Raw genomic sequence first — 22,861 nt, 5'->3', positions numbered from 1 at the left:
AAATACCTGTCCAAAACGTATTAATTCAAGAAAATTTGAATGTGTTAGATGCTAACAAGAGTAGTTCCTCATCCGTCACCCAGAAGAGGGCGCTGTGCTCAACTCTGTATGTCATAATGAGCTCAACACTCAAACAAATCACGAGATAATGTGAAAAGTGTAACTAATCAGCCAAAAAAAAAAAAAAAATTTTTTTAAAGTGGTTAACAATGACCAAATAAATCTAAAATTCGGATCTACTCATCACTGAATAATTTTATATTGAGAACAATATGTTGAGATTAATCAATCACTCTGTAATAAATATTGCATAAGATAGCTTTAAATGATTAATTCCACAATTGCCAAGTTAGTGCGTAGTAACAGCACTATGTAGAACAGTTAGAGGTTACTTAGTACAGACAGTGAAAACAGCTTGCAAAATAGAGCTTTTCCCTTCTCTCACCCTCAAACCTACACAGCTTAAATATTTAAATTACCACAGGGTGGCGTTCCATACTTAAATCATAGTGTTTCACCAGGGGCAAGGCACATATTGGTCTGTGCCATTTCATTCCATCATATTGTTGTGCACTTATAATATTTTCAATGCTTGCAGGTGGGATTTATTAACTCATTTTATTTATCATCAACTCTTCTCATTAATATTAAAAGAATATCAGCAATCCACCTAACTAATCACAATAATTAATTCACATTATTATAATTATTTATTGGGAATGTAATAACATCTCATAGATCTGAGAAAACTTCAAAGCAAGAGGTAACAGTGATACTTAATGCATATAAATACAGTTTATACATTATATAGGATAAAGTTAAAGTTAACGTTCAAGTTTGAGTTTTTGCAAACTCAAATACAATTTCATGTTGGCACAATTAGTTTATCTGCCACGTTCCAAAAAAGTGAGCATGAAAACAGACTGATTGGGTGAACTTAATTGGATATACAAATAAAGAAGAGCTCAAAGTGGGAATACTGACTACTATAATGCTCATAGGCCTACTGCTCTGTTTTTACAAAAGAATTGAGAGTGTGTTAAGTCATAGACACATGAAATATAATAAAACATCTTACATCTTATATTTATTTTCTTCCAAACAATAAACAACATATCTATGCCTTCATACAGCCTCATTAGTTGCTCAGAACAAATAGAGAATAAGCAGTCATTTACAGGGTGGAGCTTTCTGAGGAAAAGTGAAACAGAAAAACAGGAGGCTCTTACTGTAGGTCTGCTGTTGCTCTTTAAATATTCAGTCATAATGATGTTTCTTTACTTTACATTTATGACAGTTTTTACAGGTGATTAATTGACTATTATTCATTACAAAGTTATACATGTTGTTGAGCTATACAAGATGTACATTAATTTGCAGATGCTGCATTAATGTTTCGTTCCTATTTTGTTGTCTTTTTCCAGAGAATGTTCATGCAAATGCAATAACACCCCTCTCTACTAAAAAGGATGCTTTAGATGGAGAAAATGTTACTCTTTCCTGCAACTATAGTGGAAGTAATAATCAAAATTTTCAGTGGTACAGACAGTATCCCAACACTGCCCCAGAAATTCTCCTAAAGACTTTTGAGAATGCGGATCCAGCACAGAAGGACCGACTTGCTGCTAAAGCTCATAAGGACAAGAAACAACTTGACCTGGAGATCTCCAAAACTGAAGTGGCAGATGCTGCAATATACTACTGCGCCCTGGTGCCCACAGTCAGAGGAAACCCTTTTACACTGTACAAAAACCTGTGATATAACACTTACCAACTTTACTGTTCTGTCTCAGATCCTGGTGCTACATGTTACCATGTGGAGATCCACCGTCGTGTTGGTTTTTCACTGCAATAAAAAACATCAGTTAAAGGATTTGCAGTATTTCAGATCTGGAGGAGAGTTTCTTCATTCTTATCACTAAAATGAAAGGCAAATTAGGGTCTACCGACAGTTTCACAATTCTTAGGGTGGAGCTTTGTGAGAATGGATACAGCAGAGAGGAGTTCAGAATATTTCCACAGAAGCAGCTCTTGTGTTACTCTATGTCATTGTGCAGTTCTTCTTCATATACTATGATGTTCTTTTACATCACAGTTTTGACACTTCTTACAGGTACTAAACTTTGCTATTTAAAGTCATATGTTAATATAACTTGTATAAGATTTACATTAGTGGACAGATACAGTTACAGAACATCAAAAATGGTGACTTTTCTCTTTTGTTTTAAATGTTCTTTCCAGAAGGTGTTTTTGCAAATCCAATCACGTCAATCTCTACTGAAAATCTTGCTTTAGAAGGAGAAAAGGTTACTCTTTCCTGCAGCTACAGTGAAAGTAATATAAGGAGTCTTCAGTGGTACAGACAGTATCCCAAAACTGCCCCAGAATTTCTCCTACAAGTTTTGGAAAATATGGGTCCAGAGAAGAAGGACCGTCATGTTGCTGAAGCTCATAAGGACAAGAAACAACTGGACCTGGAAATCTCCAAAACTGAAGTGACAGATGCTGCAATATACTACTGTGCAGTGGTGCCCACAGTAACAGGAAACCCTTCTACACTGTACCAAAACGTATGACACTCTTCTTACATTAGAAAATATATGAAGAACATCTGTTCTCCTTTAAACTGTATTCTAAAGTTACTCTTGTACTGCATCTAAAATCCATCATAAATAAATCCATTTGAAGTTTGAGACAATCCTATTTATCAGAATAAGAATACTCAGAGAGAGGGTGGAGCTTTCTCTAAAAGGGTATAAATGTACAGTAGAAGGCGCTGATTTAGAGTCATCCTACTTTGACTTTGTCATCACTCCTCTGAAGATCATCCATCATGTTTCTCTTTCGTTGGATGTCATTTTCATTATTTATTGGTAAGAGATGTTCCAATAGTCAGGGTATCATCATGATCAAAGATAAACAATTAAAGCCAGAGAATGTGACACATGGACAATTTTGATCAGTAAATCTGTCTTCTGCTTAATAAATAAAAGATTCATTTCTTTTTTTTACAGGGGATTCCTTTTCAAACACAATAACACCATTATCCTCTGAAAAACATATTTTCAATGGTGAAAATGTGATTCTCTCCTGTAACTACAGCGGTGATGTAAACAATCTGCAATGGTATCGTCAATATCAGGGATCTCGACCACAGTTCCTCTTTCTTGTCACAGAATTTTCTGATCCACCTGATCCTTCACTTCGTCTGTCAGCAAAAGCTAAAAAAGACATCAAACGTGTGGATCTTACGATCTCCTCTGCTGAAGAAAGAGACTCTGCTCTGTATTACTGTGCCCTGGAGCCCACAGTGACAGGAAACCTGGGAACACTGTACAAAAACCTGAGGTGTATTACACCAGAGCTGAAAGACATTAGATAAACCCAGCAAAAATTATTAAATTAATCAGTGTAAAATACCTGTCCAAAACGTATTAATTCAAGAAAATTTGAATGTGTTAGATGTCTAACAAGAGAAGTTGCTCATCCGTCACCCAGAAGAGGGCGCTGTGCTCAACTCTGTATGTCATAATGAGCTCAACACTCAAACAAATCACGAGATAATGTGAAAAGTGTAACTAATCAGCCAAAAATTTGGTTAATTTTTAGAGTGGTTAACAATGACCAAATAAATCTAAAAATTCGGATCTACTAATCACTGAATAATTTTATATTGAGAACAATATGTTGAGATTAATTAATCACTCTGTAATAAATATTGCATAAGATAGCTTTAAATGATTAATTCCACAATTGCCAAGATAGTACGTAGTAACAGCACTATGTAGAACAGTTAGAGGTTACTTAGTACAGAACAGTGAAAACAGCTTGCAAAATAGAGCTTTTCCCTTCTCTCACCCTCAAACCTACACAGCTTAAATATTTAAATTACCACAGGGTGGCGTTCCATACTTAAATCATAGTGTTTCACCAGGGGCAAGGCACATATTGGTCTGTGCCATTTCATTCCATCATATTGTTGTGCACTTATGATGTTTTCAATGCTTGCAGGTGGGATTTATTAACTAATTTTATTTATCATCAACTCTTATCATTAATATTAAAAGAATATCAGCAATCCATCTAACTAATCACAATAATTAATTCACATTATTATAATTATTTATTGGGAATGTAATAACATCTCATAGATCTGAGAAAACTTCAAAGCAAGAGGTAACAGTGATACTTAATGCATATAAATACAGTTTACACATTATATAGGATTAAGTTAAAGTTAACGTTCAAGTTTGAGTTTTGCAAACTCAAATACAATTTCATTTTGGCACAATTAGTTTATCTGCCATGTTCAAATAAATTGAGCATGAAAACAGACTGATTGGGTTAACTTAATTGGATATACAAATAAAGAAGAGTTCAAAGTGGCAGTACTGACTACTATAATGCTCATAGGCCTACTGCTCTGTTTTTACAAAAGAATTGAGAGTGTGTTAAGTCATAGACACATGAAATATAATAAGAAATCTTACTTCTTATATCTATTTTCTCACAAACAATAAACAACATATATATGCCTTCATACAGCCTCCTTAGTTGCCCAGAACAAATAGAGAATAAGCAGACATTTACAGGGTGGAGCTTTCTGTGGAAAAGTGCAGCAGAAACACAGGAGGCTCTTACTGTAGGTCTGCTGTTGCTTTGTATATATTCAGTCATAATGATGTTTCTTTACTTTACATTTATGGCAGTTTTTACAGGTGATTAATTGACTATTATTAATTACAAAGTTATACATGTTGTTGTGCATTTACATGATTTACCTGAATTTACAATTGCTTCAGTAATATTGTTCTTGTTCATATTTTGTTGTCTTTTTCCAGATAATGTTATTGCAGTTGGAATAGCATCACTCTGCACTAAAAAGGATGTTTTAGATGGAGAAAATGTTTCTATTTCCTGCAACTATAGTGGAAGTAATAATAAAAATTTTCAGTGGTACAGACAGTATCCCAACACTGCCCCAGAATTTCTCCTAATGACTATTGAGAATGTGGCTCCACCACAGAAGGATCGACTTGCTGCTGAAGCTCATAAGCACAAGAAACAACTTGACCTGGAGATCTCCAAAACTGAATTGGCAGACGCTGCAATATACTACTGTGCCCTGGTGCCCACAGTAACTGGAAACCCTTTTTCACTGTACACAAACCTGTATGACACTCACCTAACCCTGTCACTGATCCTGTTGCTACTGTACATGACACTACATGGAGATCCAATTCATTATATCAATTATATGGATTAATAGTCATTTAGAGCTAGTCCCATTACAGTAACAATTCATATCAAGTTCTGATCATTAACAGTAAAATGTCTCTGTTACATGAGTAATTACAATGTATAAGCACAATATTCCACTACACGATGACAAATTAAGTGCATATTGTTCATATTTATACACTGAATATTGGGCAATGAAACAATAGGTAATTCAGTTGTAATACTGACACGCTGAATGATTTTATCTACATTGTACATCATGTACATCCTCTCTTTATTTTTTAACAATGTGTGATATATATATAAACTAAACATGTAATATTAAAAAGGGGGGAAATGATTACACTTGCTCACTTGGAAAGAAGAACAGACTAGACAAAGACTAGACAAGAACTCTGTGTAGCAAGTATGATTAGTTCTTTAAAAGCTCAAAGAAGAGCATAATTATATTTGAAGAACAATTACACATAATTTCTTCATATCTTTACTGTGGGCTGTACTTAAGGCAAACACAGGAAACAGAACATTCCTCTAATGTTATCATTTGGTTCCTGTTTGGTTATTTTTTTGGGAACCAATTCCTAACAGTCTAGGAACATTCTCTTTAGGTTCTATTTTTTGTAACCATAAACTAACATTCCCAGAACGTTCTGAGAACCAGAAATTGTTAGCTGGGAAGATGTCTTCAGCATGTTACCTCAATTTACTGCCCTGAATAAACAGAAAGTTTCATAGGGTGGAGCTTTGTGATAATTGGTACAGCAGAAAACAGTTCAGAATGAGTTACTGTAGCTCTTTGTGTTGCTCTAAACGTCATTGTGTGTATGATCTCCTTCAGTCACAAATATGTTATTTTACCTCACAGTTTTGGCACTTCTTACAGGTAAACGCATTTGATAATATATCTAGTGCTGTATTTACAAGAAACTATATATCAATAAAAGATGTACATTGACGGACAGATGCTACTCCTGAAAGTGATTTAAGGTGATGTTTCTTTTTTTCTTCTTCTTCTTCCTTTCCAGAAAGTGTCTTTGCAAATCAGATAATATCCCTCTCTACAGAAAATCTTGCTTTAGAAGGAGAAAAGGTTACTCTTTCCTGCAACTACAGTGGAAATAATATTAATAGTCTTCAGTGGTACAGGCAGCATCCTAAAACTGCCCCAGAATTTCTCCTACAAGTTTTGGAAAATATGGGTCCAGAGAAGAAGGACCGTCATGTTGCTGAAGCTCATAAGGACAAGAAACAACTGGACTTGGAGATCTCCAAAACTGAAGTGACGGATGCTGCAATATACTACTGTGCAGTGGTGCCCACAGTAACAGAAAACCCTTCTACACTGCACAAAAACGTATGACACTCTTCTTACATGAGAAAATATATGAAGAACATCTATTCTCCTTTAAACTGTATTCTAAAGTTACTCTTGTACTGCATCTAAAATACATCATGAATAAATCCATTTGAAGTTTGAGACAATCCTATTTATCAGAGTAAGAATACTCAGAAAGAGGGTGGAGCTTTCTCTAAAAGGGTATAAATGTACAAATCAATCAAATCAAATCAAATCACTTTATTGTCACACAGCCATATACACAAGCGCAATGGTGTGTGAAATTCTTGGGTGCAGTTCCGATCAACATAGCAGTCGTGACAGTGATGAGACAGTACCAATTTACACTAACATCAAATTAACACAACACAATTTAAACATCTGATATACACATAATTACACTCAACAATATACAAATAATAACATACACTGTACAGTATACAATACGCACTATATAGATACACATTATTCAATAAAAATTAAAAATAAAATATATAAAAAAGTATATATAGTATATATAGAATGTACAGTATTGTACTGTATTGACATTCAGCTGTCGGTTGATAGTCAGTTATTAAGAGAGAATATAATATTATAATAATATAATTTATGACAGTCCGGTGTGAGATATAAGAGTAAGAGTAATAAAGTGCAGTGCTGATGTATTTTGATCGTGGGAGATCAAGAGTTCAGAAGTCTGATTGCTTGGGGGAAGAAGCTATCATGAAGTCGGCTGGTGCGGGTCCTGATGCTGCGATAACGCCTACCTGATGGTAGCAGTGAGAACAGCCCATGGCTCGGATGGCTGGAGTCTCTGATGATCCTCCGAGCTTTTTTCACACACCGCCTTGTATATATTTCCTGGAGGGAGGGAAGCTCACCTCTGATGATGTGTCTGGCAGTTTGCACCACCCTTTGCAGTGCTTTGCGGTTGTGGGCAGTGCTATTGCCGTACAGGCAGAGATGCAGCCAGTCAGGATGCTTTCTACAGTGCAGGTGTAGAACCGTGTGAGGATGTGGCGGTTCATTCCAAACTTCCTCAGTCGTCTCAGGAAGAAGAGACGCTGATGAGCCTTCTTCACAACGACTTCAGTGTGGATGGACCATGTGAGTTCCTCAGTGATGTGGACACCCAGGAACTTGAAGCTGCTGACTCTCTCCACTGGTGCTCCATTGATGGTGATGGGACTGTGTTCTCTGTCTTTTCTCCTGAAGTCCACCACAAGCTCCTTTGTCTTACTGACGTTGAGGGAGAGGTTGTGCTCCTGGCACCAGTGTGTCAGAGTGTGCACCTCCTCTCTGTAGGCTGTTTCATCATTGTCAGTGATCAGACCTACCACCGTCGTGTCATCAGCAAACTTAATGATGGCATTGGAGCTATGTGTTGCCACACAGTCATGTGTGTACAGAGAATACAAGAGTGGGCTGAGAACACAGCCCTGCGGGGCTCCAGTGTTGAGGGTCAGTGATGAGGAGATGTTGCTGCCTATTCTAACCACCTGACGTCTGCTTGACTGGAAGTCCAGGATCCAGCTGCACAGCGAGCTGTTTAAGCCCAGAGCCCGGAGTTTCTCATCTAGCTTGGAGGGCACTATGGTGTTGAATGCTGAGCTGTAGTCTACAAACAGCATTCTCACATAAGTGTTCTTTTTTTCCAGGTGGGAGAGAGCAGTGTGTATTGTAGATGCAATGGCATCATCAGTGGAGCGGTTGTTGCGATAAGCAAACTGCAATGGGTCCTGTGATGGAGGCAGCACAGAGCAGATATAATCTCTGATTAGTCTCTCAAAGCATTTGCTGATGATGGGGGTCAGAGCAACAGGACGCCAGTCATTTAAACAAGTTATTTTTGATTGTTTTGGAACAGGCACAATGGTGGATGTTTTAAAGCATGTGGGGACTACAGACAAAGCGAGGGAAAGGTTGAAAATGTCCGTAAAAACACCAGCCAGTTGGTTTGCGCACGCTCTGATGACGTGGCCCGCAACGCCGTCTGGGCCCGCGGCTTTGCGGATATTCACCCATCGGAAGGATCGGGTTACATCCGCTACAGAGACGGAGAGTGAACTAACCTCTGTAGCTTCAGCCGCGAGAGCTCTCTCCGCGTAGGGCGGTGTTATTTCCCTCGAAACAAGCATAAAAAGTATTTAGCTCATCCGGGAGAGAGGCAGCGGTGTTCATGGCGGAGTTTTTATTCCCTTTAAAGTCCGTGATGATGTTAATTCCCTGCCACATGCTTCTTGAGTTGGTGGTGTTAAACTGTCCTACTGTACATGGGGCTGATTTAGAGTCATCACTCGTCTGAAGATCATCCATCATGTTTCTCTTTCGTTGGATGTCATTTTCATTATTTATAGGTAAGAGATGTTCCAATAGTCAGGGTATCACCATGATCAAAGATAAACAATTAAAGCCAGAGAATGTGACACATGGACAATTTTGATGAGTAAATCTGTCTTCAGCTTAATAAAAAAAAAAAAGATGTATTTCTTTTTTTACAGGGGATTCCTATGCAAACACAATAATACCATTATCCTCGGAAAAACATATTTTCAGAGGTGAAAATGTGATTCTCTCCTGTAACTACAGCGGTTATGTAAACAATCTGCAATGGTATCGTCAATATCAGGGATCTCGACCAGAGTTCCTCATTCTTGTCACAGAATTTTCTGATGCATCTGATCCTTCACTTCGTCTGTCAGCAAAAGCTAAAAAAAGACCTAAAACGTGTGGATCTTACGATCTCCTCTGCTGAAGAAAGAGACTCTGCTCTGTATTACTGTGCCCTGGAGCCCACAGTGACAGGAAACCTGGGAACACTGTACAAAAACCTGAGGTGTATTACACCAGAGCTGAAAGACATTAGATAAACCCAGTAAAAATTATTAAATTAATCAGTGTAAAATACCTGTCCAAAACGTATTAATTCAAGAAAATTTGAATGTATTAGATGTCTAACAAGAGAAGTTGCTCATCCGTCACCCAGAAGAGGGCGCTGTGCTCAACTCTATATGTCATAATGAGCTCAACACTCAAACAAATCACGTGATAATGTGAAAAGTGTAACTAATCAGCCAAAAATTTGGTTAATTTTTAGAGTGGTTAACAATGACCAAATAAATCTAAAAATTCGGATCTACTCATCACTGAATAATTTTATATTGAGAACAATATGTTGAGATTAATCAATCACTCTGTAATAAATATTGCATAAGATAGCTTTAAATGATTAATTCCACAATTGCCAAGTTAGTACGTAGTAACAGCACTATGTAGAACAGTTAGAGGTTAATAAGTATAGAACAGTGAAAACAGCTTGCAAAATAGAGCTTTTCCCTTCTCTCACCCTCAACCCTACACAGCTTAAATATTTAAATTACCACAGGGTGGCGTTCCATACTTAAATCATAGTGTTTCACCAGGGGCAAGGCACATATTGGTCTGTGCCATTTCATTCCATCATATTGTTGTGCACTTATAATATTTTCAATGCTTGCAGGTGGGATTTATTAACTCATTTTATTTATCATCAACTCTTCTCATTAATATTAAAAGAATATCAGCAATCCACCTAACTAATCACAATAATTAATTCACATTATTATAATTATTTATTGGGAATGTAATAACATCTCATAGATCTGAGAAAACTTCAAAGCAAGAGGTAACAGTGATACTTAATGCATGTAAATACAGTTTACACATTATATAGGATAAAGTTAAAGTTAACGTTCAAGTTTGAGTTTTTGCAAACTCATATACAATTTCATGTTGGCACAATTAGTTTATCTGCCATGTTCCAAAAAAGTGAGCATGAAAACAGACTGATTGGGTGAACTTAATTGGATATACAAATAAAGAAGAGCTCAAAGTGGGAATACTGACTACTATAATGCTCATAGGCCTACTGCTCTGTTTTTACAAAAGAATTGAGAGTGTGTTAAGTCATAGACACATGAAATATAATAAAACATCTTACATCTTATATTTATTTTCTTCCAAACAGTAAACAACATATCTATGCCTTCATACAGCCTCATTAGTTGCTCAGAACAAATAGAGAATAAGCAGTCATTTACAGGGTGGAGCTTTCTGAGGAAAAGTGAAACAGAAAAACAGGAGGCTCTTACTGTAGGTCTGCTGTTGCTCTTTAAATATTCAGTCATAATGATGTTTCTTTACTTTACATTTATGACAGTTTTTACAGGTGATTAATTGACTATTATTCATTACAAATTTATACATGTTGTTGAGCTATACAAGATGTACATTAATTTGCAGATGCTGCATTAATGTTTCGTTCCTGTTTTGTTGTCTTTTTCCAGAAAATGTTCATGCAAATGCAATAACACCCCTCTCTACTAAAAAGGATGCTTTGGAAGGAGAAAATGTTACTCTTTCCTGCAACTATAGTGGAAGTACTAATAACAATTTTCAGTGGTACAGACAGTATCCCAACACTGCCCCAGAAATTCTCCTAAAGACTTTTGAGAATGCGGATCCAGCACAGAAGAACCGTCTTGCTGCTGAAGCTCATAAGGACAAGAAACAACTTGACCTGGAGATCTCCAAAACTGAAGTGGCAGACGCTGCAATATACTACTGCGCCCTGGTGCCCACAGTAACAGGAAACCCTTCTACACTGTACAAAAACCTGTGATATAACACTTACCAACTTTACTGTTCTGTCTCAGATCCTGGTGCTACATGTTACCATGTGGAGATCCACCGTCGTGTTGGTTTTTCACTGCAATAAAAAAGATAAATGAAAGGATTTGCAGTATCTCAGATCTGGAGGAGAGTTTCTTCATTCTTATCACTAAAATGAAAGGCAAATTAGGGTCTACCGACAGTTTCACAATTCTTAGGGTGGAGCTTTGTGAGAATGGATACAGCAGAGAGGAGTTCAGAATATTTCCACAGAAGCAGCTCTTGTGTTACTCTATGTCATTGTGCAGTTCTTCTTCAGACACTATGATGTTCTTTTACATCACAGTTTTGACACTTCTTACAGGTACTAAACTTTGCTATTTAAAGTCATATGTTAATATAATGTGTATAAGATTTACATTAGTGGACAGATACAGTTACAGAACTTCGATAATGGTGACTTTTCTCTTTTGTTTTAAATGTTCTTTCCAGAAGTTGTTTTTGCAAATCCAATCACGTCAATCTCTACTGAAAAGCATGCTTTAGAAGGAAAAAAGTTTACTCTTTCCTGCAGCTACAGTGAAAGTAATATAAAGAGTCTTCAGTGGTACACACAGTATCCCAAAACTGCCCCAGAATTTCTCCTACAAGTTTTGGAAAATATGGGTCCAGAGAAGAAGGACTGTCATGTTGCTGAAGCTCATAAGGACAAGAAACAACTGGACTTGGAGATCTCCAAAACTGAAGTGACAGATGCTGCAATATACTACTGTGCTGTGGTGCCCACAGTAACAGGAAACCCTTCTACACTGTACAAAAACGTATGACACTCTTCTTACATAAGAAAATATATGAAGAACATTTATTCTCCTTTAAACTGTATTCTAAAGTTACTCTTGTACTGCATCTAAAATGCATCATGAATAAATCCATTTGAAGTTTGAGACAATCCTATTTATCAGAGTAAGAATACTCAGGGAGAGGGTGGAGCTTTCTCTAAAAGGGTATAAATGTACAGTACAAGGGGCTGATTTAGAGTCATCCTACTTTGACTTTGTCATCACTCCTCTGAAGATCATCCATCATGTTTCTCTTTTGTTGGATGTCATTTTCATTATTTATTGGTAAGAGATGTTCCAATATTCAGGGTATCATCATGATCAAAGATAAACAATTAAAGCCAGAGAATGTGACACATGGACAAAGTTAATTTTGATGAGTAAATCTGTCTTCTGCTTAATAAATAAAAGATGCATTTCTTTTTTTACAGGGGATTCCTTTGCAAACACAATAATACCATTATCCTCTGAAATATGATGAATTAATCACTCTGTAATAAATATTGCATAATATAGATTTAAATGATTAATTCCACAATTGCCAAGTTATTACATAGTAACAGCACTATGTAGAACAGTTAGAGGTTACTTAGTATAGAACAGTGAAAACAGCTTGCAAAATAGAGCTTTTCTCTTCTCTCACCCTCAACCCTACACAGCTTAAATATTTAAATTACCACAGGGTGGCGTTCCATACTTAAATCATAGTGTTTCACCAGGGGCAAGGCATATATTGGTCTGTGCCATTTCATTCCATCATATTGTTGTGCACTTGTAATATTTTCAATGCTTGCAGGTGGGATTTATTAACTAATTTTATTTATCATCAACTCTTCTCATTAATATTAAAAGAATATCAGCAATCCACCTAACTAATCACAATAATTAATTCACATTATTATTATTTTTTGGGGGGAATGTAATAACATCTCATAGATCTGAGAAAACTTCAAAGCAAGAGGTAACAGTGATACTTAATGCATATAAATACAGTTTATACATTATATAGGATAAAGTTAAAGTTAACGTTCAAGTTTGAGTTTTTGCAAACTCAAATACAATTTCATGTTGGCACAATTAGTTTATCTGCAATGTTCCAAAAAAGTGAGCATGAAAACAGACTGATTGGGTGAACTTAATTGGATATACAAATTAAAGAAGAGCTCAAAGTGGGAATACTGACTACTATAATGCTCATAGGCCTACTGCTCTGTTTTTACAAAAGAATTGAGAGTGCGTTAAGTCATAGACACATGAAATATAATAAAACATCTTACATCTTATATTTCTTTTCTCCCAAACAATAAACAACATATCTATGCCTTCATATAGCCTCATTAGTTGCTCAGAACAAATAGAGAATAAGCAGTCATTTACAGGGTGGAGCTTTCTGAGGAAAAGTGAAACAGAAAAACAGGAGGCTCTTACTGTAGGTCTGCTGTTGCTCTTTAAATATTCAGTCATAATGATGTTTCTTTACTTTACATTTATGACAGTTTTAACAGGTGATTAATTGACTATTATTCATTACAAAATTATACATGTTGTTAAGCTATACAAGATGTACATTAATTTGCAGATGCTGCATTAATGTTTCGTTCCTGTTTTGTTGTCTTTTTCCAGAGAATGTTCATGCAAATACAATAACACCCCTCTCTACTAAAAAGGATGCTTTAGAAGGAGAAAAGGTTACTATTTACTGTAACTATAGTGGAAGTAGTATTAACAGTTTTCAGTGGTACAGACAGTATGCCAACACTGCCCCAGAATTTCTCCTAATGTCTTTTGAGAATGCGGATCCAGCACAGAAGGACCGACTTGCTGCTAAAGCTCATAAGGACAAGAAACAACTTGACCTGGAGATCTCCAAAACTGAAGTGGCAGACGCTGCAATATACTACTGTGCCCTGGTGCCCACAGTAAGAGGAAACCCTTCTACACTGTACAAAAACCTGTGATATAACACTTACCAACTTTACTGTTCTGTCTCAGATCCTGGTGCTACATGTTACCATGTGGAGATCCACCGTCGTGTTGGTTTTTCACTGCAATAAAAAACATCAGTTAAAGGATTTGCAGTATTTCAGATCTGGAGGAGAGTTTCTTCATTCTTATCACTAAAATGAAAGGCAAATTAGGGTCTACCGACAGTTTCACAATTCTTAGGGTGGAGCTTTGTGAGAATGGATACAGCAGAGAGGAGCTCAGAACATTTCCACAGAAGCAGCTCTTGTGTTACTCTATGTCATTGTGCAGTTCTTCTTCAGACACTATGATGTTCTTTTACATCACAGTTTTGACACTTCTTACAGGTACTAAACTTTGCTATTTAAAGTCATATGTTAATATAACGTGTATAAGATTTACATTAGTGGACAGATACAGCTACAGAACTTTGATAAAGGTGACTTTTCTCTTTTGTTTTAAATGTTCTTTCCAGAAGTTGTTTTTGCAAATCCAATCACGTCAATCTCTACTGAAAAGCATGCTTTAGAAGGAGAAAAGGTTACTCTTTCCTGCAGCTACAGTGAAAGTAATATAAGGAGTCTTCTGTGGTACAGACAGTATCCCAAAACTGCCCCAGAATTTCTCCTACAAGTTTTGGAAAATATGGGTCCAGAGAAGAAGGGCCGTCATGTTGCTGAAACTCATAAGGACAAGAAACAACTTGACCTGGAGATCTCCAAAACTGAATTGGCAGATGCTGCAATATATTACTGTGCCCTGGTGCCCACAGTAACTGGAAACCTTCTTCACTGTACACAAACCTGTATGACACTCACCTAACCTTGTCACTGATCCAGTTGCTACTGTACATGACATTACATGGAGATCCAATTCATTATATCAATTATATGGATTAAAAGTCATTTAGAGCTAGTCCCATTACAGTAACAATTCATATCAAGTTCTGATCATTAACAGTAAAATGTCTCTGTTACATGAGTAATTACAATGTATAAGCACAATGTTCCACTACATGATGACAAATTAAGTGCGTATTGTTCATATTTATACACTGAATATTGGGCAATGAAACAATAGGTAATTCAGTTGTAATACTGACACGCTGAATGATTTTATCTACATTGTACATCATGTACATCCTCTCTTTATTTTTTAACAATGTGTGATATATATATAAACTAAACATGTAATATTAAAAAGGGGGGAAATGATTACACTTGCTCACTTGGAAAGAAGAACAGACTAGACAAAGACTAGACAAGAACTCTGTGTAGCAAGTATGATTAGTTCTTTAAAAGCTCAAAGAAGAGCATAATTATATTTGAAGAACAATTACACATAATTTCTTCATATCTTTACTGTGGGCTGTACTTAAGGCAAACACAGGAAACAGAACATTCCTCTAATGTTATCATTTGGTTCCCGTTTGGTTATTTTTTTGGGAACCAATTCCTAACATTCTAGGAACATTCTCTTTAGGTTCTATTTTTTGTAACCATAAACTAACATTCCCAGAACGTTCTGAGAACCAGAAATTGTTAGCTGGGAAGATGTCTTCAGCATGTTACCTCAATTTACTGCCCTGAATAAACAGAAAGTTTCATAGGGTGGAGCTTTGTGATAATTGGTACAGCAGAAAACAGTTCAGAATGAGTTACTGTAGCTCTTTGTGTTGCTCTAAACGTCATTGTGTGTATGATCTCCTTCAGTCACAAATATGTTATTTTACCTCACAGTTTTGGCACTTCTTACAGGTAAACGCATTTGATAATATATCTAGTGCTGTATTTACAAGAAACTATATATCAATAAAAGATGTACATTGACGGACAGATGCTACTCCTGAAAGTGATTTAAGGTGATGTTTCTTTTTTTCTTCTTCTTCCTTTCCAGAAAGTGTCTTTTGCAAATCAGATAATATCCCTCTCTACAGAAAATCTTGCTTTAGAAGGAGAAAAGGTTACTCTTTCCTGCAACTACAGTGGAAATAATATTAATAGTCTTCAGTGGTACAGGCAGCATCCTAAAACTGCCCCAGAATTTCTCCTACAAGTTTTGGAAAATATGGGTCCAGAGAAGAAGGACCGTCATGTTGCTGAAGCTCATAAGGACAAGAAACAACTGGACTTGGAGATCTCCAAAACTGAAGTGACGGATGCTGCAATATACTACTGTGCAGTGGTGCCCACAGTAACAGGAAACCCTTCTACACTGTACAAAAACGTATGACACTCTTCTTACATGAGAAAATATATGAAGAACATCTATTCTCCTTTAAACTGTATTCTAAAGTTACTCTTGTACTGCATCTAAAATACATCATGAATAAATCCATTTGAAGTTTGAGACAATCCTATTTATCAGAGTAAGAATACTCAGAAAGAGGGTGGAGCTTTCTCTAAAAGGGTATAAATGTACAAATCAATCAAATCAAATCAAATCACTTTATTGTCACACAGCCATATACACAAGTGCAATGGTGTGTGAAATTCTTGGGTGCAGTTCCGATCAACATAGCAGTCGTGACAGTGATGAGACAGTACCAATTTACACTAACATCAAATTAACACAACACAATTTAAACATCTGATATACACATAATTACACTCAACAATATACAAATAATAACATACACTGTACAGTATACAATACGCACTATATAGATACACATTATTCAATAAAAATAAAAAATAAAATATATAAAAAAGTATATATAGTATATATAGAATGTACAGTATTGTACTGTATTGACATTCAGCTGTCGGTTGATAGTCAGTTATTAAGAGAGAATATAATATTATAATAATATAATTTATGACAGTCCGGTATGAGATATAAGAGTAAGAGTAATAAAGTGCAGTGCTGATGTATTTTGATCGTGGGAGATCAAGAGTTCAGAAGTCTAATTGCTTGGGGGAAGAAGCTATCATGAAGTCGGCTGGTGCGGGTCCTGATGCTGCGATAACGCCTACCTGATGGTAGCAGTGAGAACAGCCCATGGCTCGGATGGCTGGAGTCTCTGATGATCCTCCGAGCTTTTTTCACACACCGCCTTGTATATATTTCCTGGAGGGAGGGAAGCTCACCTCTGATGATGTGTCTGGCAGTTTGCACCACCCTTTGCAGTGCTTTGCGGTTGTGGGCGGTGCTATTGCCGTACAGGCGGAGATGCAGCCAGTCAGGATGCTTTCTACAGTGCAGGTGTAGAACCGTGTGAGGATGTGGCGGTTCATTCCAAACTTCCTCAGTCGTCTCAGGAAGAAGAGGCGCTGATGAGCCTTCTTCACAACGACTTCAGTGTGGATGGACCATGTGAGTTCCTCAGTGATGTGGACACCCAGGAACTTGAAGCTGCTGACTCTCTCCACTGGTGCTCCATTGATGGTGATGGGACTGTGTTCTCTGTCTTTTCTCCTGAAGTCCACCACAAGCTCCTTTGTCTTACTGACATTGAGGGAGAGGTTGTGCTCCTGGCACCAGTGTGTCAGAGTGTGCACCTCCTCTCTGTAGGCTGTTTCATCATTGTCAGTGATCAGACCTACCACCGTCGTGTCATCAGCAAACTTAATGATGGCATTGGAGCTATGTGTTGCCACACAGTCATGTGTGTACAGAGAATACAAGAGTGGGCTGAGAACACAGCCCTGCGGGGCTCCAGTGTTGAGGGTCAGTGATGAGGAGATGTTGCTGCCTATTCTAACCACCTGACGTCTGCTTGACTGGAAGTCCAGGATCCAGCTGCACAGCGAGCTGTTTAAGCCCAGAGCCCGGAGTTTCTCATCTAGCTTGGAGGGCACTATGGTGTTGAATGCTGAGCTGTAGTCTACAAACAGCATTCTCACATAAGTGTTCTTTTTTTCCAGGTGGGAGAGAGCAGTGTGTATTGTAGATGCAATGGCATCATCAGTGGAGCGGTTGTTGCGGTAAGCAAACTGCAATGGGTCCTGTGATGGAGGCAGCACAGAGCAGATATAATCTCTGATTAGTCTCTCAAAGCATTTGCTGATGATGGGGGTCAGAGCAACAGGACGCCAGTCATTTAAACAAGTTATTTTTGATTGTTTTGGAACAGGCACAATGGTGGATGTTTTAAAGCATGTGGGGACTACAGATAAAGCGAGGGAAAGGTTGAAAATGTCCGTAAAAACACCAGCCAGTTGGTTCGCTCACGCTCTGATGACGCGGCCCGCAACGCCGTCTGGGCCCGCGGCTTTGCGGATATTCACCCGTCGGAAGGATCGGGTTACATCCGCTACAGAGACGGAGAGTGAACTAACCTCTGTAGCTTCAGCCGCGAGAGCTCTCTCCGCGTAGGGCGGTGTAATTTCCCTCGAAACAAGCATAAAAAGTATTTAGCTCATCCGGGAGAGAGGCAGCGGTGTTCATGGCGGAGTTTTTATTCCCTTTAAAGTCTGTGATGATGTTAATTCCCTGCCACATGCTTCTAGAGTTGGTGGTGTTAAACTGTCCTACTGTACGAGGGGCTGATTTAGAGTCATCACTCGTCTGAAGATCATCCATCATGTTTCTCTTTTGTTGGATGTCATTTTCATTATTTATAGGTAAGAGATGTTCCAATAGTCAGGGTATCATCATGATCAAAGATAAACAATTAAAGCCAGAGAATGTGACACATGGACAATTTTGATGAGTAAATCTGTCTTCAACTTAATAAAAAAAAAAGATGCATTTCTTTTTTTACAGGGAATTCCTTTGCAAACACAATAATGCCATTATCCTCTGAAAAACATATTTTCAGAGGTGAAAATGTGATTCTCTCCTGTAACTACAGCGGTTATGTAAACAGTCTGCAATGGTATCATCAATATCAGGGATCTCGACCAGAGTTCCTCATTCTTGTCACAGAATTTTCTGATGCATCTGATCCTTCACTTCGTCTGTCAGCAAAAGCTAAAAAAAGACCTAAAACGTGTGGATCTTAGGATCTCCTCTGCTGAAGAGAGAGACTCTGCTCTGTATTACTGTGCCCTGGAGCCCACAGTGACAGGAAACCTGGGAACACTGTACAAAAACCTGAGGTGTATTACACCAGAGTCGAAAGACATTAGATAAACCCAGCAAAAATTATTAAATTAATCAGTGTAAAATACCTGTCCAAAACGTATTAATTCAAGAAAATTTGAATGTGTTAGATGCTAACAAGAGTCGTTCCTCATCCGTCACCCAGAAGAGGGCGCTGTGCTCAACTCTGTATGTCATAATGAGCTCAACACTCAAACAAATCACGAGATAATGTGAAAAGTGTAACTAATCAGCCAAAAATTTGGTTAATTTTTATAGTTAACAATGACCAAATAAATCTAAAATTCGGATCTACTCATCACTGAATAATTTTATATTGAGAACAATATGTTGAGATTAATCAATCACTCTGTAATAAATATTGCATAAGATAGCTTTAAATGATTAATTCCACAATTGCCAAGTTAGTACGTAGTAACAGCACTATGTAGAACAGTTAGAGGTTAATAAGTATAGAACAGTGAAAACAGCTTGCAAAATAGAGCTTTTCCCTTCTCTCACCCTCAAACCTACACAGCTTAAATGTTTAAATTACCACAGGGTGGCGTTCCATACTTAAATCATAGTGTTTCACCAGGGGCAAGGCATATATTGGTCTGTGCCATTTCATTCCATCATATTGTTGTGCACTTATAATATTTTCAATGCTTGCAGGTGGGATTTATTAACTAATTTTATTTATCATCAACTCTTCTCATTAATATTAAAAGAATATCAGCAATCCACCTAACTAATCACAATAATTAATTCACATTATTATAATTATTTATTGGGAATGTAATAACATCTCATAGATCTGAGAAAACTTCAAAGCAAGAAGTAACAGTGATACTTAATGCATATAAATACAGTTTATACATTATATAGGATAAAGTTAAAGTAAACGTTCAAGTTTGAGTTTTCGCAAACTCAAATACAATTTCATGTTGGCACAATTAGTTTATCTGCCACGTTCCAAAAAAGTGAGCATGAAAACAGACTGATTGGGTGAACTTAATTGGATATACAAATAAAGAAGAGCTCAAAGTGGGAATACTGACTACTATAATGCTCATAGGCCTACTGCTCTGTTTTTACAAAAGAATTGAGAGTGTGTTAAGTCATAGACACATGAAATATAATAAAACATCTTACATCTTATATTTATTTTCTTCCAAACAATAAACAACATATCTATGCCTTCATACAGCCTCATTAGTTGCTCAGAACAAATAGAGAATAAGCAGTCATTTACAGTGTGGAGCTTTCTGAGGAAAAGTGAAACAGAAAAACAGGAGGCTCTTACTGTAGGTCTGCTGTTGCTCTTTAAATATTCAGTCATAATGATGTTTCTTTACTTTACATTTATGACAGTTTTTACAGGTGATTAATTGACTATTATTCATTACAAATTTATACATGTTGTTGAGCTATACAAGATGTATATTAATTTGCAGATGCTACATTAATGTTTCGTTCCTATTTTGTTGTCTTTTTCAAGAAAATGTTCATGCAAATGCAATAACACCCCTCTCTACTAAAAAGGATGCTTTAGATGGAGAAAATGTTACTCTTTCCTGCAACTATAGTGGAAGTAATAATAAAAATTTTCAGTGGTACAGACAGTATCCCAACACTGCCCCAGAAAATCTCCTAATGACTTTTTAAAATGCGGCTCCAGCACAGAAGGACCGACTTGCTGCTAAAGCTCATAAGGACAAGAAACAACTTGACCTGGAGATCTCCAAAACTGAAGTGGCAGACGCTGCAATATACTACTGCGCCCTGGTGCCCACAGTAACAGGAAACCCTTCTACACTGTACAAAAATGTATGACACTCTTCTTACATAAGAAAATATATGAAGAACATCTATTCTCCTTTAAACTGTATTCTAAAGTTACTCTTGTACTGCATCTAAAATACATCATGAATAAATCCATTTCAAGTTTGAGACAATCCTATTTATCAGAGTAAGAATACTCAGGGAGAGGGTGGAGCTTTCTCTAAAAGGGTATAAATGTACAGTACAAGGGACTGATTTAGAGTCATCCTACTTTGACTTTGTCATCACTCCTCTGAAGATCATCCATCATGTTTCTCTTTTGTTGGATGTCATTTTCATTATTTATTGGTAAGAGATGTTCCAATATTCAGGGTATCATCATGATCAAAGATAAACAATTAAAGCCAGAGAATGTGACACATGGACAAAGTTAATTTTGATGAGTAAATCTGTCTTCTGCTTAATAAATAAAAGATGCATTTCTTTTTTTACAGGGGATTCCTTTGCAAACACAATAATACCATTATCCTCTGAAATATGATGAATTAATCACTCTGTAATAAATATTGCATAATATAGATTTAAATGATTAATTCCACAATTGCCAAGTTATTACATAGTAACAGCACTATGTAGAACAGTTAGAGGTTACTTAGTATAGAACAGTGAAAACAGCTTGCAAAATAGAGCTTTTCTCTTCTCTCACCCTCAACCCTACACAGCTTAAATATTTAAATTACCACAGGGTGGCGTTCCATACTTAAATCATAGTGTTTCACCAGGGGCAAGGCATATATTGGTCTGTGCCATTTCATTCCATCATATTGTTGTGCACTTATAATATTTTCAATGCTTGCGGGTGGGATTTATTAACTCATTTTATTCATCATCAACTCTTCTCATTAATATTAAAAGAATATCAGAAATCCACCTAACTAATCACAGTAATTAATTCACATTATTATAATTTTTGGGGGGGAATGTAATAACATCTCATAGATCTGAGAAAACTTCAAAGCAAGAGGTAACAGTGATACTTAATGCATATAAATACAGTTTATACATTATATAGGATAAAGTTAAAGTTAACGTTCAAGTTTGAGTTTTTGCAAAGTCAGATATAATTTCATGTTGGCACAATTAGTTTATCTGCCATGTTCCAAAAAAGTGAGCATGAAAACAGACTGATTGGGTGAACTTAATTGGATATACAAATAAAGAAGAGCTCAAAGTGGGAATACTGACTACTATAATGCTCATAGGCCTACTGCTCTGTTTTTACAAAAGAATTGAGAGTGTGTTAAGTCATAGACACATGAAATATAATAAAACATCTTACTTCTTATATTTCTTTTCTCCCAAACAATAAACAACATATCTATGCTTTCATACAGCCTCATTAGGTGCTCAGAACAAATAGAGAATAAGCAGTCATTTACAGGGTGGAGCTTTCTGAGGAAAAGTGAAACAGAAAAGCAGGAGGCTCTTACTGTAGGTCTGCTGTTGCTCTTTAAATATTCAGTCATAATGATGTTTCTTTACTTTACATTTATGACAGTTTTTACAGGTGATTAATTGACTATTATTCATTACAAAGTTATACATGTTGTTGAGCTATACAAGATGTATATTAATTTGCAGATGCTGCATTAATGTTTCGTTCCTATTTTGTTGTCATTTTCCAGAGAATGTTCATGCAAATGCAATTACACCCCTCTCTACTAAAAAGGATGCTTTAGAAGGAGAAAAGGTTACTATTTACTGTAACTACAGTGGAAGTAGTATTGACAGTTTTCAGTGGTACAGACAGTATGCCAACACTGCCCCAGAATTTCTCCTAATGTCTTTTGAGAATGCGGATCCAGCACAGAAGGACCGACTTGCTGCTAAAGCTCATAAGGACAAGAAACAACTTGACCTGGAGATCTCCAAAACTGAAGTGGCAGACGCTGCAATATACTACTGCGCCCTGGTGCCCACAGTAAGAGGAAACCCTTCTACACTGTACAAAAACCTGTGA

The 22,861-nt window shown here is 36.8% G+C and overlaps 1 long non-coding RNA gene and 6 gene segments (V, D, J or C); 6 read left to right on the top strand and 1 right to left on the bottom strand.

Annotated features, from left to right (window-relative positions):
• The first annotated feature begins 230 nt into the window (after positions 1-230).
• Positions 231-1,759, top strand: LOC127441175 (T cell receptor alpha variable 13-1-like). The segment is given in 2 exon segments: positions 231-1,306; positions 1,425-1,759. Coding segments are annotated over 2 exon segments (522 nt in total).
• A 98-nt stretch (positions 1,760-1,857) lies between these two features.
• Positions 1,858-3,163, top strand: LOC127440699 (T cell receptor alpha variable 9-1-like). The segment is given in 3 exon segments: positions 1,858-2,113; positions 2,242-2,570; positions 3,015-3,163. Coding segments are annotated over 3 exon segments (543 nt in total).
• A 7,578-nt stretch (positions 3,164-10,741) lies between these two features.
• LOC127440706 (T cell receptor alpha variable 13-1-like) lies at positions 10,742-11,237 on the top strand. The segment is given in 2 exon segments: positions 10,742-10,784; positions 10,903-11,237. Coding segments are annotated over 2 exon segments (375 nt in total).
• The window catches only part of LOC127440707 (uncharacterized), a 68,101-nt gene continuing 56,443 nt past the window's right edge, over positions 11,204-22,861 (bottom strand). The window contains exons 5-6 of one of the 2 annotated variants that reach the window (XR_007897177.1): positions 14,037-14,111; positions 11,204-11,324 (exon numbers count right to left, since the gene is read on the bottom strand). This is a non-coding gene — a long non-coding RNA (uncharacterized LOC127440707). The remainder of the gene's footprint in view (positions 11,325-14,036; positions 14,112-22,861) is intronic. The other variant, XR_007897178.1, reaches the window with a different exon arrangement.
• On the top strand, positions 11,338-14,024 carry LOC127440700 (T-cell receptor alpha chain V region RL-5-like). The segment is given in 3 exon segments: positions 11,338-11,591; positions 11,720-12,048; positions 13,690-14,024. Coding segments are annotated over 3 exon segments (543 nt in total).
• On the top strand, positions 14,107-14,883 carry LOC127440701 (T-cell receptor alpha chain V region RL-5-like). The segment is given in 2 exon segments: positions 14,107-14,378; positions 14,507-14,883. Coding segments are annotated over 2 exon segments (537 nt in total).
• LOC127440702 (T cell receptor alpha variable 13-1-like) lies at positions 20,917-22,861 on the top strand. The segment is given in 2 exon segments: positions 20,917-22,408; positions 22,527-22,861. Coding segments are annotated over 2 exon segments (522 nt in total).

This window comes from Myxocyprinus asiaticus, chromosome 5 (assembly GCF_019703515.2).
Source record: "Myxocyprinus asiaticus isolate MX2 ecotype Aquarium Trade chromosome 5, UBuf_Myxa_2, whole genome shotgun sequence".
NCBI lineage: Eukaryota > Metazoa > Chordata > Actinopteri > Cypriniformes > Catostomidae > Myxocyprinus > Myxocyprinus asiaticus.
The sequence above is the reverse complement of the archived record's forward strand: the minus strand, read 5'-3'. Positions and strand labels throughout refer to the sequence as shown.